This window comes from Oncorhynchus nerka, linkage group LG4 (genome assembly GCF_034236695.1).
Source record: "Oncorhynchus nerka isolate Pitt River linkage group LG4, Oner_Uvic_2.0, whole genome shotgun sequence".
NCBI classification, from domain to species: domain Eukaryota; kingdom Metazoa; phylum Chordata; class Actinopteri; order Salmoniformes; family Salmonidae; genus Oncorhynchus; species Oncorhynchus nerka.
The window spans coordinates 67,583,745-67,601,013 of record NC_088399.1 but is presented as its reverse complement, the minus strand read 5'-3'; the positions used below and the strand labels follow the sequence as shown (position 1 = coordinate 67,601,013).

General features: G+C 39.9%; 1 protein-coding gene across 1 annotated transcript; it reads left to right on the top strand.

The window, feature by feature from the left end:
• Window positions 1-1,510: 1,510 nt before the first annotated feature.
• Window positions 1,511-17,023, top strand: LOC115128491 (mucin-5AC-like). The gene is made up of 8 exons (XM_029658362.2): window positions 1,511-1,531; window positions 9,081-9,241; window positions 9,435-9,508; window positions 9,907-10,046; window positions 10,150-11,561; window positions 11,680-11,820; window positions 12,468-12,552; window positions 15,274-17,023. Exons 2-7 carry the CDS (start codon window positions 9,110-9,112, stop codon window positions 12,519-12,521), a joined length of 1,953 nt encoding a protein of 650 aa, XP_029514222.2. The 5' UTR covers window positions 1,511-1,531; window positions 9,081-9,109; the 3' UTR covers window positions 12,522-12,552; window positions 15,274-17,023.
• Window positions 17,024-17,269: the final 246 nt, after the last annotated feature.

Below are 17,269 nucleotides of genomic sequence, written 5' to 3'. Positions count from 1 at the left end.
TAGTAGCTACTAACAATTGGATACCATGAAAAAGGGAGTAGAATTAAAATTAAAATTAAAAGTAAAGGGCGGCAGATCAGATAGATGTTATGCTGATGCATAACACTGTTCTTAATTCCAACAGATAATTGTCTGACAGCCACATTAAAGTCTGGCCGAAGGGCTGTATTCACAGGAGACAATGACACTGACCTGTATTGTCAAGTGGACGATCTACTGGTACAGACACAGCCAAGACTCTGATCCTCTCCTACACTCGCAGCCGAGTCAGTGTCTCAGATGGAGGGCAGTACTGGTGCATAGAACTGGGAGAGAGGACCCTGCCTATTACTAGTACAGTGATCCAATCCAGATAAACGTTACTGGTGAGTCTGAAAAAAAACTATATTTCCCACCTAAACATGAATGGATAATTAATTTTAGTGAATAGTATTGTCTACACGTGATCCATGTACAGTTCTTATTCTAACAACAAACTTTTTGTCATGAGTATCAATTAATACATTCAGAATTTTAAAACTGAGTTTATTGTGTGTGTTGTGTTTGTACAGACCAACCCAACGCTGTTCTGACCCTACAGACTGACTGGCCCCAGAAATTCAGTGGAGAGATTGGCACTATTAGATGGAAGAGACACAAACTGGGAGTATGAGTGGTATAAGGACAGGAAAGATTTTAAGCATATTTTTGTTTATTGAGTTGTGGTTGAATCATGGTTTGATTGTGTTGAACTATAGACTGCTTGTGCCTCAGTTTACATTTTTTTTGTGGTTTGAGAGGCATTTGAGAGGTAGTCAGTGACAGTTCATATGATGTTTGATCCTGTCAAATGTTGTGTGGTAGGCTGATGACTCCTGGTTTGTTGCCTTTGACATGGGCACTTGCCAATACCCCTTACAGAGGTTGGGTGAGGAACTTAGCAGTGCACAATAAGCTTAATAAGAACATTCATTCTGAGCAGAATGGATGAGGTCAGGTAGAGGTCAAATGTTGAAATGGAGGTTTGCATCCTGATATCCATACAAACCTAGGCATGATGTGTAGTGTTTTGTTTCAGTCTTTTTTACATCTATTCTTTACCTGAACTCAACCTTTTCAGGGTTCTTGCGTCATTGAAGTCAAAATGTTACATTTATGGCAGATAACATTCAACATCTGCGATAAGCAGGATAGATGTCAAATAACATCATGATTGATTAGTTCATGTTGCTCTTCCATTAAAAAAACACTGAAAACCCTGTAGATGGCACTTCATGGACCACGGTATAGGTAAATAGCAGACAAGGCAAAATTAGGTCAAATGTGAATCATTATACCGCTGGGTGGCACTAACCACATACAGACAGCCAACAGATTGCAGGCAGCCAGAATGCAAACAGTTTTGTTTTTTATAGTTGAAAATCCACAGAAATTCTGGACCCAATGTCTCACCAGCCTGTATGTGATATGATGTTAATTTGGTCATACATTGGTAAAGACAATCCCAGCCTTGAAAAATGTTGTGACCATGGAAGAAAATGCAAGAAAACAGGTACTGTACCTCGTGTTGTTGATTATTTGTGTTGGATTGTCAATCGGGCAGCTCAGTCATAGCCTAGGTGCAGTATATATAGCCTATATTGTGAGTCTTATGCATGGTTGGTTAAATTACTTTGGGAATGTTATAGATTAAAGTTACTATTCACCTATCCAAAATTGTAATCAGTAATGTAACTTTTGGATGAACCCAACTCGGCAACATAAAATAATTACTTACAGTTACTTTTGGATTACTTGCGCTTTTAAAATGCATTAGAAAACAAAAGGATCCATCAAACGCATTTAGTGTTTTATCATTGTGGTCTCTGACTTGTGGCCAGGTGGAACAAACTTAAACTTGTGCTAGTTCTCAATGCTGAATTGAATGTCATTGCAATAACAAATGTGTCAAAGTGTTTTTTTCTGCAAACATACTTTCTGAATTTAAAATGAATCCAAGTATTTCTTTTTTTAAGTATCTGCAATCTGATTACAATATTGATTACAAGGTAACTGAATAGCTCGTTTAAAAAAAAAAATCCGATTCCATGTAATCAGTTACTGCCCAACCCTGGTCTTATTCATAGTTTTATTTGTGGTTGATAAGTTGCATCCCAAAGTGTTTGCCATTCCACAACAGTGAGTTAATTGTTCCAACATGACAAGTCTTTTGGTTGGATACAAGGACTTAATAATAGTAAGTAAAGGTGTTCCCTACTCCAAGGCTGTGCAACAACAAATACAACCTATTTATATATGGATTAGAAAGCCAAGCTACATACGTCAAACAATTTTCTTTGTGTCCTTCTTTGACTCACCCTCCTTTTTGAAGGACGATTGTAGGAATAGGTTAGTCAAGAAGCTAAAGTCAATGTGATGTTTTGTTCGTGTATAAACAGGTCCTCATCAATGATGAAATTTGAAATTGAGTTATCAATACGTTTAAATTAATTATAAAATAGCTTTTTGATCGAGCTAATGAAAATGCTGATTTAGTCTGAGAAAACACAAAGTCAGAGTACAGTGTATTGGAAAAACGTCCATTTGGTTAGCCCTCTCAAGTCTCAATTGCATGCCTTCTGCTCTCTTCAGTCTAAAATTGTATTTAATAGTGTTATCCAGGAGCTAATACAACTATTAAGCCATTTCCCATTGTATTATTAAGTTAATGCAGCCCAGCCAATGTTTTACACAAGTGTCAGGACATGAACCCTCGCCCAAATAAAGATATTCAGTTTTTTCAGATCCAAATGGGTTCAGCTCATGAATCACCGAAGCAATCAGAGTTGAGCTGTGATTCACATCTCACAATTTCTTTTAGCACGGCCCAGCCTCAGACTCACGCGGCTCCTGTCGAGTCACACCTGACGTAGGTGGCCCCAGATAAAAGACTGGTACCTCACCCTGCAGATGACAAACTACATCTCACCATTAAACTCCATACTTGAGAAGTTAAATTGTTTGTATCATACATTTGGTTGCCAGATTTTACCCATCAAGATGGTACTACCTTCAGCTAACCATTTGAGGATTACACAATGCATCTTAATATTTGCCATCTCGGGTAAGAAAATGCATCCAGTTTAACTGCATTAAGTAGGTGCAACATTATTTTTGCTTTATGGAAAAAGGAGAAATATTTCTGAGGCTTGAAGTTGGAGGAATTGTAACTATTTGGTAATGTACATATTATCAATAATACATATATATAATATTGTATACCTTAGTATTAAGAAATTATATCGATTTTACAATGCAATCTCTTTCAAAAACCTGATGCACACTATATGGGTACTTGGGTAGTACTTAAATGACAGGAAAATCACATTTTATGAGATGTTTAAGTGTCTTACAGACTGATTTTGAAGTAATCAATCCCTTCAATTATAGTTATTTAATATGTTTGTCTATCAATTTCAATATACTGTACCACTATTATACAGCTGAAGTCGGAAGTTTACATACACCTTAGCCTTAACATTTAAACTCAGTTTTTCACCCTTCAAAACTTCACAAGCCTAGTACAAATTCCCTGTCTTAGGTCAGTTAGGATCACCACTTTATTTTAAGAATGTGAAATGTCAGAATAGAGAGAGGATAATTTATCTCAGCTTTTATTTCTTTCATCACATTCCCAGTGGGTCAGAAGTTTACATACACTCAATTAGTATTTGTTAGCATTGCCTTTAAATTGTTTAACTTGGGTCAAACGTTTTGGGTAGCCTTCCACAAGCTTCCCACAATAAGTTGGGTGAATTTTGGCCCATTCCTCCTGACAGAGCTGGTGTAACTGAGTCAGGTTTGTAGGCCTCCTTGCTCGCACACGCTTTTTCAGTTCTGCCCACACATTTGCTATGGGATTGAGGTCGGGGCTTTGTGATAGCCACTCCAGTACCTTGACTTTGTTGTCCTTAAGCTATTTTGCCACAACTTTGGAAGTATGCTTGGGGTCATTGTTCATTTGGAAGACCCATTTGCGACCAAGCTTTAACTTCCTGACTGATGTCTTGATGTCTTGAGATGTTGCTTCAATATATCCACATACTTTTCTTCATGATGCCATCTATTTTGTGAAGTGCACCAGTCCCTCCTGCAGCAAAGCACCCCCACAACATGATGCTGCCACCCCCGTGCTTCACGGTTGGGATGGTGTTCTTCGGTGTGCAAGCCTCCCCCTTTTTCCTCCTAACATAAGGATGGTCATTATGGCCAAACAGTTCTATTTTTGTTTCATCAGACCAGAGGACATTTCTCCAGAAAGTGCGATCTTTGTCCCCATGTGCAGGTGCAAAGTGTTATGTTTGTTCCTTATATAATGACAAACCGGGGCATAGGTTTAACTACTTTCAATGAACATATACTTCAGCTAGAATCAAATAAAAGTTTATTTGTCACGTGCGCCGAATACAACAACTTTACAGTGTAATGCATGGCTAAACAAGGAGAGAACTCCTTCTTTAGCCATGCAAGGCATTCTTCAACCATCATAGCCTGCTGCGTAATGTAGTCGAAATGTTATGAACACATAACAACACATCTTCCTTCCTTTAACAGAAACCTACTTTTCTATGTAACTACACGTCACATCACATTTGTTTACTCAACCTGCGTAACACGCAATTTTCAATAACACACATTTCTTTCCCCCAATTTTTTTTTTTTTACATTGCTCTCATACCTTAAGAGGAAATACACATATTCTGATATTTTTATAATTTTTTAAACTAAATATAGTCTGCCCAACAATACTCTATTGTGGATCTAATTCTTTTGACATGCACAAAACATTCAGTCCAGGTGCCCCTTTTTTAGTATATATATTTTTTGGAGCAATTCTCAATAAGCCTTTCATGGGCTCTGACAGTCCTTTTTTGGTCGTTCTGCTGAAGTCCTTCCTGTCCTGTCAGTCAAGGTGTTCTGACTGATTTGTCATTTTCTAAAGGCATTTGACGCTTCAGCAGTATCCTCCTGATGATCCTCAGTCCTTTGAGGGAATGGCTGAAGCCTTAGATCCACTCTGTTTCGTCTCAGTTGTGATCCATGCTCCGTTTGGATCTCATAGGATTGCGGTGCAACTTCTCTCTTAACACACCCTTGCTGCATCCAGATTCCTGTAGTGATGTCTTGGAGTCGTACATAATCTCTAGGTTACAGTTCAGGTAAGTGTCTTGCACTTTTGTCGTGTCGCTGTTTTTGTTTGTCTTTCTGTTTTTCCCTCAAGTTTGACCTTGTGAGCACCTCTGGGTGTTAGCAAGTCCTCATGGATGGGTAGGTTGGTTCTGATGCGACGTCCCATCAACATTTGTGCAGGTGAAAGTCCTTTCTGCAGCGGTGTGCTGCGGTAGATCATCAGAAATCCTACTTTCCATCGTGTGCATTTTTCATCAGACCTTTGACAATTTTGACTGAACTCTCTGCTAAGCTGTTGGACCTTGGGTAGTTGGGGCTGGAGGTGTTGTGTTGGAATCCCCAGTCGTTAGTGAACGATCGGAATCCGAAACTTGAGAACTGCAGGCCATTGTCCGAGTACAGTTCAGACGCAACCCCATGTCTAGCAAAGACTGATTTCAGGTAGGTGATTACAGCTTTGCTGGAGGTAGGTGGCAGTGTTGCTACTTCAGGGTAGTTTGAGTAGTAGTTGGTAACAACAATGTGACTTTTGCAATTGCACTCAAAAAGGTCAACTCCAACTTTGTAGTATTGTCTGTTGGGTGCTGGATGAGGCATTAGCGGCTCTGCTTGCTGCTTTGGCCTGTAGGTCAAACACAGTTCACATGAAGCAGTGGTCTGGCTGATTTCCTGGTTCATTCTTGGCCAGTACATTACTTCTCGTGCTCGTTGTTTACATTTTTCCTCACCCAAGTGGCACTCGTATTTTCTGTAGCATTTCTTTGCATAGTGTCATGGGAATGACAATCTTGTTTCCTTTGAACACTATGTCATCCACAACAGTGAGCTCTGCTCTGCTCTGCTCTGCACATCCAGTAATCCTGTATTCTCCTTGGACAGTTGTTTTTCTCTGCAGGCCATCCCATCAGTGTTGTTTCTTTCAACTCTGTCATTGTTTGGTCTGCTGCGGTCTCTCCTTTGATCTGATCCATTCTCTCAGAAGACACAGGAAGTGATGCTACGATCATGTCGACGTAGGCCTAAATCTCAGTGTTTTTCTGTGTGCCGAAGCTCTCTTTCTTGTCGACTGCTCGAGAAAGAGTGTCGGTGACGAACATTAACTTTCCCGGGGTATAGATCATCTTCACATCATACTTTTGCAGTCTGATCAACATTCTCTGGATTCTCATTGGACAATCATTCAGTGGCTTAGACATGATTGACATCAATGGTTTGTGGTTGGTTTCTACTTCGAAGTCTCTTCCGTAGATGTATCGGAGAACACTTTTGCAAGCGTATGTACTCGCCAGTAGTTCTTTCTCTATTTGTGCATACCTTGTCTCTGCGCCTGTCAAGGCTCTGGAAGCATAAGCGACGGGTTGCCATGTGTCGTCATGCTGTTGCAGAAGAACTGCTCCCAGGCCAAACTGTGAAGTGTCTGCAGAAATCCTTGTGCTTTTCTCTGGATCATAGAACCTGAGCACTGGCTCTTCTGTGATTGTCTTTAGGTTTTTGAAGCAGTTTTCCTGTTCATGGGACAATTCACATTCATTTTTCTGTTCCAGAAGACATCTGAGTGGAGTGGACTGTGCTGACAGTTGAGGTATGAACATTGCAAGGTAGGGGATCATGCCCATAAAGCGTCTCGCGTTGTCTCGCGTTGTCCTTGTTCTTCGGGCGCTCCATGTTGTTGATGGCTGATGTTTTCCTCAGGTCTGGTTTGACTCCATCCTCTGAAAGTACGTCTCCCACGAAGGTAAGTGTTTTCACACCAAATTCGCATTTGTCCTTGTTTCGTTTTAGGTTGACTTTCTGTGTCAGGTCCAGCACTTGTCTCACTCTCGCGTCGTGTTCTTCTTTTGTGGACCGCCAGACAATGATGTCATCCATCATGGTCTCCACTCCAGGAATGTACTTGAAGGTCATGTGGATTGTCTTGTGGTAGACCTCTGGTGCAGAGAGAATCCTATATGGTAGACGAAGAAATCTGTACCTGCCCTCAGGTGTGTTGAATGTGCCTAGCCTTGAGCTTGCATCTTCTAGCTTCATTTGCCAGAATCCTGATGAGGCATCAAGCTTACTGAACCACTTTGCACCAGCAAACTGCGACATTATCTCTTCTCTGGTTGGCAACTTGAAATGCTCTCGCTTGATTGCTTTGTTGAGATCTATCACCACAATAACCAGTGAGCTTACCCAGTCTGTAGGTTCATCCATTTTTGTGATGACGTCTATCTTTTCCATGTATCAGAGTTCCTCCTTGAGCTTTTTCCTCAGTGCAAATGGAATTTTTCTGCATGCATGCACAACTGGAGTAATTTTGTCATCAGTACATATTTTGTGTTCTCCTGGTAAACATCCAATACCCTCACACATCCTCATATTCAGCCAGTAGTGATTCTTGGTCATTTTCAGCCTGTGATGTCACTACATACACTCTTTTCAACAAATTGAGCTTTTCACATGCATTGATTCCTAGAATAGGCTGTACACTCTTTTCCACGATCAGCACCTCCGCTCTGAACTGTTTTCCTTTGTGCTGTAAAGTACAGTGCCTTGCGAAAGTATTCGGCCCCCTTGAACTTTGCGACCTTTTGCCACATTTCATGCTTCAAACATAAAGATATAAAACTGTATTTTTTTGTGAAGAATCAACAACAAGTGGGACACAATCATGAAGTGGAACGACATTTATTGGATATTTCAAACTTTTTTAACAAATCAAAAACTGAAAAATTGGGCGTGCAAAATTGTTAGATTTAGACAGGCTACAAATTAGACAGGCTATAATTTGGCCCAACTGGTGATTCAGGTGTACTTGATGGATTTTGAGTGGGAAAAGGTGCCCTACTTTCTGTGACATGATAATACTATTATTTTGAAATATATCCATAATTCAACTCGATCTACTTTGGTTTTGACTAATTTGAGCTGAAAGGACAATGGACATTGTATACTGGGTTTCCAACCCTAAATGGCCTGCATAATAATGACAGTTATGGAATCGCTCAAGAGTATTCTCTACAGTCAGAACTCCATGAGTGTCCTGCAACAACTAATTAGCAAAGTCAATCTAAGTGATAACACTTTTGAGAGGGGTATTGTACTTCTATTGATGTCTGATGTGGATAGAGTAATCTAAAGCTAAAGAGTAAACCAAATGAATACCACACCTTTATGAGTAGCTGATACTCCATTATGATTGTTATGTTTCCTAATGGGCCACCAGATTTGCTCACTGCATTACTTTTATATACACTCTCAACCCTAGCCTGAAGACCTGATATTTTGAATTGAATTCTACATTGGGCATAAATGAGCATTTGAATAAGGAGTATAAATATTCCACTCACAACCTCTACAAGCCAGAATGTTAAATAAAATGAGATTTGAATTTACTTTACACGGACAGCCGGTAAAGTAAGTTAAAATATAGATGTATTTATCATTCTGGCTTGTAAAGGTCTTGAGAGGAATCTTTTCTAATCATAACATTTATATATATCATTTATACCCGACGTTGAATCCATTGGAATCTCAAACTATACAGCCAACAGCTCTGTGTGTGCTACAGAGATAGGATATTAATTTCATCACTCTTTTACTGCTGACAATTTTCCTGCACGGCAGGAAATGCACATTTGTCGTGAATTTTCCAGGTTTAAAAAGGCTTCTAAAGTTAGTCATTTCCCTTTATGTCAGACCTGATTTGCCATAATGAAAAATGTATCAACTCTTATAGAAATTGTCAATTTGTTATAATCCACATAATTCACATTTTCTGTTGCTGCAGATTTTCCTGCTGTAGAAAACTGGCTCAAATGAAGATCCTACATCTGTTAGTACTTTAGGCTACCTCAAAAATCCTCTGATTCCCAAGATGAAGGCTATAGAAGTCCATGTTACACTTAAATGATCCACTTGAGTAAGGTGAATATTTTTACTTGCCACAGGTTCCCTGTGGTCAGTCACTCCAGCAATTATGAGCACCACCCCAACAAACAAAATGGTATTCCAGATGGACATAAAGATCACCAATCGGGTCTTCAATGACTCCCTATTGAATCCAAATTCCGAGGACTACAAGAAAATGTATGACGAGGTCAGCCAACTGGTAAGATTGAGAACCATGCCTTGATTTAAACAACACCACTATATAAACTATACCACAGCACGGGCCTATGTGCTGTTCTGGCTCGGAAAAGGCTTACTCATTTACATACAATATTATCACAGCAGGAATTATCTCTAAATGTGATGGTCTCATGACAATGATGAAAATTGTGACATAATTGAGTATTTTTCAGCTTGCTGATGCCTACAAGTCTTCTACATCCGGAACAGCATCCACTTATGAGGGCGTTGCAACAATGACTTTCAGGTACAGTAAGCTTGACTAAGTCACCTGGGTCCTTTAGATCAGCTTTTGAGAGGATGTGTAACTAAAGTATAAACTCACTGCATTTATATCGGTCCTTGACAGACTGAAACATGAAATTATGAATTGGAATGACTTGCCTCGTCTAAACTATGTAAACTTGTCAAATGTATAGCTTCAATGTCGAAAGAACTTTAAGGTTATGTTTTGGTGGGTTGTGGTAGTGTTTTAAACAGCCATATCAAACTTTGAAACAAAATGAAAACGCTGAAAATGGCTGTGATCTTCTGGTTTACAAGACGTGTTTAATGCCCACCTCCACCCGGTCAAGGTTGGGTGGGAATATTTTATTATACTGTATCATCTAACATTCTTAATTTTCTGAATCTTATCTTTTACAGAAATGGATCAGTGATCGCAAACGCTGACATAGTTTTCAACACAACGTCTATCAATGGATTTGTGGTCAAGTTTGATTTCCTGAATTATATCAACGCCAATCCTTCTGCCCTTCTCCAGATAGATACAAATTATATTGAATGTAAGACATACAAATATACTAATTGCATTTTTCCATCATGTTACATATTACATCATTACTCAGATTTTTTTTACCTGAGTGATTTCCCCCTTTCTCTTTTCAGCAGAAAAAGTTGGGCCTCCAACCTCAACCATAACCACCCCCACCTCAACCATAACCACCCCCACCACACCTACTACAACAATAACTCACATGACTGCAACCCCTACTAACCCACCAACAATCACACCATTGGCTACAAATACAACTATGAACATTCCTACAAATTCCACTCCATTGGCTCTAACTACAACTATAAACATTCCTACGAATTCCACTCCATTGGCTCTAACTACTTCTACAAAAATTACTACAACATTCACCTCATTGGCTCCAAATATAACTGCGACAATTCCAACCACAACCACCCTGTTGGTTACAAATACAACTATGAAAATTCCAACAACTTCCACCACATTAGCTCTAAATACAACTATTAACATTCCTACAAATTCAACTCCATTGGTTCTAACTACTTCTATGAATATTCCAACAAATTCCACTCCATTGGCTCTAACTACAACTATAAACATTCCTACAAATTCCACTCCATTGGCTCTAACTACTTCTACAAAAATTCCTACAAAATTCACCTCATTGGCTCCAAATATAACTGCGACAATTCCAACCACAACCACCCTGTTGGTTACAAATACAACTATGAAAATTCCAACAACTTTCACCACATTGGCTCTAAATACAACTATTAACATTCCTACAAATTCAACTCCATTGGTTCTAACTACTTCTATGAATATTCCTACAAATTCCACTCCATTGGTTCTAACTACTTCTACAAAAATTACTACAACATTCACCTCATTGGCTCCAAATATAACTGCAACAATTCCGACAACCACCCTATTGTCTACAAATACAACTATGAAAATTCCAACATATTCCACCCCACTGGCTCCAGCTACAACTACCAAAATTCCAACAACCCCATTGGCTTCAACTACAACAATGACATTTCCAACAACTTCCACCCCATTGGCTCCATCTACAATTACGAAAGATCCCTCTTTTGACAAAACCACACAAGATCCAATTACCGTAGTAACCTTCTCTTCCACTAAAGGCAGCGGAAAGAGAAACAATAGTGTACTCCCTACATCCAGTCCTACAAATATGTCATCTTCAATGACAACTGGTGGTTCAGGAGGAAACTACAAGACTAATACAATTCATCCACCCACCACAAGTCATGGTGCCAGTCCTTCACCTGGGACGGTGGACCCAAAAAGAAACAGTAAGAGACCAAACATCTCCCCATCTGGTGGTTTAACCAACCGTCCCCTGAAGCCTTCCATCGGGCCTCAGTCAAGCACCACAACTAAATCTAGCACAACTGCCAACGCAGCATCCAGGGATAATGGTGGTGGGTTCAGTGACTGGGTACCGGGATGGGCCATTGCGCTGTTGGTGTTAGCCGCTGTCATCCTGCTGCTCCTCATTATCATCTTCATCATGATGGTGAGTAACCTGCATGGTAGTTTGTGTACATTCTAAAAAATATATATTTTGTGACACTTGAACGGCAACAGTTTTCCTCACTGTCTGATAGCTTTCTTATACGTTACTTTCTCAACAGGTGGTGCGCTGGTGCTGTAAAAGGTCAGATGGTCCGTACGCTCATGAAAAAAAGAGCACCCCCAACATGGACTCTTTCCCCACATATGTCCCCCAAGCCCCTGTACAGGAGCAACCCAATGGCAAGACCTTTGAGACTATTGTAAGAATACCTCTAAACATGAAGTCTGATCATCTGACCAGATACTTATAGTGGTATACCTCAACATAGCCTTTTTCTGCCATTGGCTCTGGAGATGTTGAATATTATAGCTGCTAATATTACTAATACAATATTTAGTGTAATGCAATACAACTTTATTCAATGTACCTGGCCCCCTCAGTACTTTTGAAAATACTTATCTTGAGCAATAAAATAAGAATATGAACAATATTGATTTAGATTTTGATCATTCAGCTTCCTCTTTCATCTCGGAGGCCTTCCTTTTGGAAGTACTTTAGTTTTCCGGATGTAAGAACTCAAGTGCAACTTTTTGTCAAAAGCTGGTGCTTATCTGCGTTAGCCACAGATGGAAAGAACCATATAGTGGGGAAAACATTGTGGCTGGGTACAGAACCACATCAAGGCAACAGCTGCAAACTGAGAAGACAGAGTGAAACACTTTAAGCCAAATATTTTAGTACTGGGAGTGTTAAGTATATTGGATTAGCAATTAAATTTGGCTGTACCATTTTTGCATATGTTTAGTGTGGCTGGGATGATCTGACAGTAGACATTATAGGAAGGGGTGTTTAAATGGTAATCTCTGAAATGAATGCATCTGTCTGATACTGAGTTACATCTCTCAGCAGGATGACCCACGAAAGAAGAAAAAAACTGGCATGTACATAGTGAACCCCTGAGCAGGAAGATGTGGAGGTGACATACCAACAGGTACCTAAACCCAACACAGCTCCTGATTGGTGGTTTTAACACACCCAAAATGTAAGACCGTTCTGGATTGGTTGTGAATGTTATGTCACTCTAAAATAAGGCTTAAAATATCATTGACCTGTGACATAGAAATAACATATTGCTATTGTTAGTAATACATATAAATTCAACCACATAATACTGGTCTACGATTACTTTTACAATTATTTATGTCAAAATGCAAGAATTATATACACTGCTCAAAAAAATACAGGGAACACTTAAACAACACAATGTAACTCCAAGTCAATCACACTTCTGTGAAATCAAAGGAAGCAACACTGATTGACAATACATTTCACATGCTGTTGTGCAAATGGAATAGACAACAGGTGGAAATTATAGGCAATTAGCAAGACACCCCCAATAAAGGAGTGGTTCTGCAGGTGATAACCACAGACCATTTCTCAGTTCCTATGCTTCCTGGCTGATGTTTTGGTCACTTTTGAATGCTGGCGGTGCTTTCACTCTAGTGGTAGCAGGAGACGGAGTCTACAACCAACACAAGTGGCTCAGGTAGTGCAGCTAATCCAGGATGGAACATCAATGCGAGCTGTGGCAAGAAGGTTTGCTGTATCTGTCAGCGTAGTGTCCAGAGCATGGAGGCGCTACCAGGAGACAGGCCAGTACATCAGGAGACGTGGAGGAGGCCGTAGGACGGCAACAACCCAGCAGCAGGACCGCTACCTCCGCCTTTGTGCAAGGAGGAGCAGGAGGAGCACTGCCAGAGCCCTGCAAAATGACCTCCAGCAGGCCACAAATGTGCATGTGTCTGCTCAAACGGTCATAAACAGACTCCATGAGGGTGGTATGAGGGCCCAACGTCCACAGGTGGGGGTTGTGCTTACAGCCCAACACCATGCAGGACGTTTGGCATTTGCCCGAGAACAGCAAGATTGGCAAATTCGCCACTGGCGCCCTGTGCTCTTCACAGATGAAAGCAGGTTCACGCTGAGCACATGTGACAGACGTGACAGTCTGGAGACGCCGTGGAGAATGTTCTGCTGCCTGCAACATCCTCCAGCATGACCGGTTTGGCGGTGGGTCAGTCATGGTGTGGGGTGGCATTTCTTTGTGGAGCTGCACAGCCCTCCATGTGCTCGCCAGAGGTAGCCTGACTGCCATTAGGTACCGAGATGAGATCCTCAGACCCCTTGTGAGACCATATGCTGGTGCGGTTGGCCCTGGGTTCCTCCTAATACAAGACAATGCTAGACCTCATGTGGTTGGAGTGTGTCAGCAGTTCCTGCAAGAGGAAGGCATTGATGCTATGGACTGGCCCGCCCGTTCCCCAGACCTGAATCCAATTGAGCACATCTGGGACATCATGTCTCGCTCCATCCACGTTGCACCACAGACTGTCCAGGAGTTGGCGGATGCTTTAGTCCAGGTCTGGGAGGAGATCCCTCAGGAGACCATCCGCCACCTCATCAGGAACATGCCCAGGCGTTGTAGGGAGGTCATACAGGCACGTGGAGGCCACACAAACTACTAGCCTCATTTTGACTTGTTTTAAGGACATTACATCAAAGTTGGATCAGCCTGTAGTGTGGTTTTCGACTTTAAGTTTGAGTGTGACTCCAAATCCAGACCTCCATGGGTTGATAAATTTGATTTCCATTGATCATTTTTGTGTGATTTTGTTGTCAGCACATTCAACTATGTAAATAAAAAAGTATTTAATAAGAATATTTAATTCATTCATATCTAGGATGTGTTATTTTAGAGTTCCCTTGTTTTTTTTAGCAGTATATATATATATATATACAGATTTAAAATGTCCTGGTCCTGTACAGAGGTTTAATTAGTTTGCAGCAGATTACATACAAGCAGAGCACAAACATACATCAAACTTTTCAAAATACACAACACGGTGGAATGAGTTAAAGGAAACAGTCAGGTAATCACATTGCAGGAATTTATGTAAATCATTTGCAACACAATCATGGCTAAGATTTATTTGAGGTTAAGAATGAAATAGATATGGCTTCACTGTGTCAAGTGTCATCCAAACACCCTGCTGTGGGCAGAGGATATTTCCAGTTAAAAACATTTAAAACAGTTTGTTTTAGCTATTTAATATTAGATTATATTGGATCAATACCCAGCATGCCCATGCACAGCAAAGCTCTACAATCTTTCATTGATTCTTAATAACACTATATGTCACTCTTAAGGCTTATATGGGATACTTCCTGGAAATGATACCCGGCACATTGTTTTTATGGTGATTGATACCACTGTATTTACTTTGGTAGTAAAGGTGACAGATTGACTCACACCAATATTATCATATTGATAATAGCCTCAAATGTTATGGCTCAATATTGTATGGGAAGAGGCCTATACAATGCTGCCTCTCCCCACTTCAGATTGTGGGTAATTCATTGAGCAATCTGCTCCCATTTGAGGCTCAATCAAAATGTGTGATTATTTTTGACGAATGGCAAAAACAGGCTTGTTGTGTGTGTGTGTGGTTTGAATCACTTGAAGAAGCAATTTCACTTTTGGGATATTTATGTTTAGGGCTGGTCAAGCCCACAGGACCTAAACCCAGACAAACCCACATTAAACATATTAACATGCTTGATCAAGAAAATAAGAATCTATACGATAGATATTAATGAACATCTTTAGTAAATGTATGTTTATTTAACTGATAATCTTTATTTATTTTTCCAGGCAAACTCTTGTCTGCAGAACAAGATCTGACAAAGATGAGCTACAAGCAAAACCATGTCACAACCTCTGTAGATACTGTATAGTTTGTCAGGAATTTAGCATGTTATATTGGATGAAAATGATCGGAATGATTTCATATGTTTGTATTTATTCCACAAATCTTGCGCATAAACTTTGGGCAACCTTGCTAGTATTTTTGAACTGTATCTGATGTCGTCATATTTGACCCTGTTATGAACACAACCAGCGTCAAGCTGGTATATTATATTCTGATTTTTCATTGGCACAAATATCTCAGATGTTTTGCTTTGCATCATGTTCTACTGCTCAATTGTATAATGCTAAAGATGAATGTTGAATCAAATATGAAAATCAGAGTTCCTTAATTGGTCAGATATTTGAATCGGGAGTTTACAGCAATGATGTATATGATCCCTGGATTGCAGATGCTATGTGTTGGCCATTGACAGGCTTTAAAGCCACCAGTCGGCCATTTTGGCACTCCCCAGTTGGAGCAGTCCTTCATAGGAATACATGGAATTCTACAGTATTTCAATTAAATGTTTCAGGGACAAAATGACATGTATTTAAATATTTGTTTATTGTTGGGACAGTAACATTGGTGATCTCAAAAAAAGATACTTTAAACGTTTTTCTATATTTTATTTGTATGTTTAGCTCACATAATACAATGTAAAAGTATGCAATAAGGTGTCTGGAATAGAATAGTTGTGGCAAAAACAAATTTAGAAATTAATAAATTCATTTCTGTAGCTTCCAAAATATATTTTTTACGTTGAGGGAGTGCCAAGATGGAGGCATGGTGGCTTCAATAGAGCCGCCAAAACAGTAATCTAGTTTATATATAAATCATTGACTTACAACATGTGCAGTAATAATGTGACATCTTGAGAAATGGAAATAGATGTAGGTCTGAATCTTAACTTGACTTGAGTGCCCATTGATGTCAATGGAAGATTTTCAAAAACTCCAGTTATACGCACAGATCTCAAGTTAGGATTTGGGACTTGAGAATTACACATGTAAATAGGAGTACATTTCTGAGTACTGAGTTTGTATCACATCATACAATTTAATGGAAGACTTGTAAATAAATGCTGAGAACCAAGACCTCTTCTTCATGGAAGTATCCTCATTAAACTGACAGTTCACTCCCAACATCGAAGTTGGTATTTCTAGACATTAAAAGTAGTTTAATGAAGAAATATACAAAAGTATGTGTGAATTTGGCTATTCCAGCCACACCCATTACTGACTGGTGTATAAAATCGAGCTCACACCCATGCAATCTCCATATACAAACATTGGCAGTAGAATGTCTTTACTGAAGAGCTCAGTGACTTTTAACGTGGCAAGTTAGTTGGTCAAATTTCTTCCCTGCTAGAGCTGCCCCTGTCAGTTGTAAATGTTGTTATAATCTTGTTTGTTCAAGTCAATCAGCATTTTGTCTCAGCTCCTGCTTTTTCCAGTCTCTTTTCTCGCCCTCACCGTTTTGACCCTTGCCTGTCCTGACTCCGAGACCGCCTGCCTGACCACTCTGCCTATCCCTGACCCTGAGCCTGCCTGCCCGACCTGTACCTTTGCCCCCTCTGGATTACCGACCTCTGCCGTACCCTGACCCCTTCCTATCGTCCGGGACCATTGACCCACCTCTAGTTTTCTGACCCCTGCCTGCCTTGACCTGTCTATTGCCTGCCCTTGTTGGAACATTAAACTATTGTTTATTCGACATGGTCTGCATCTGGGTCTTAACCTCATATCTGATTAATACAATTATTATTATTATTAAATCATTTAAACGGCTTATTAAATATTGTGGCATGTTTTGTTTTATGTTGCATTAAAAAAAGGAAACTCCAATAAATATTTGAAGACTACAAACTCAGCAAAAAAAGAAACGCCCCTATGTCAGGACCCTGTCTTTCAAAGATAATTCGTAAATATCCAAATAACTCCAGATCTTCATTGTAAAGGG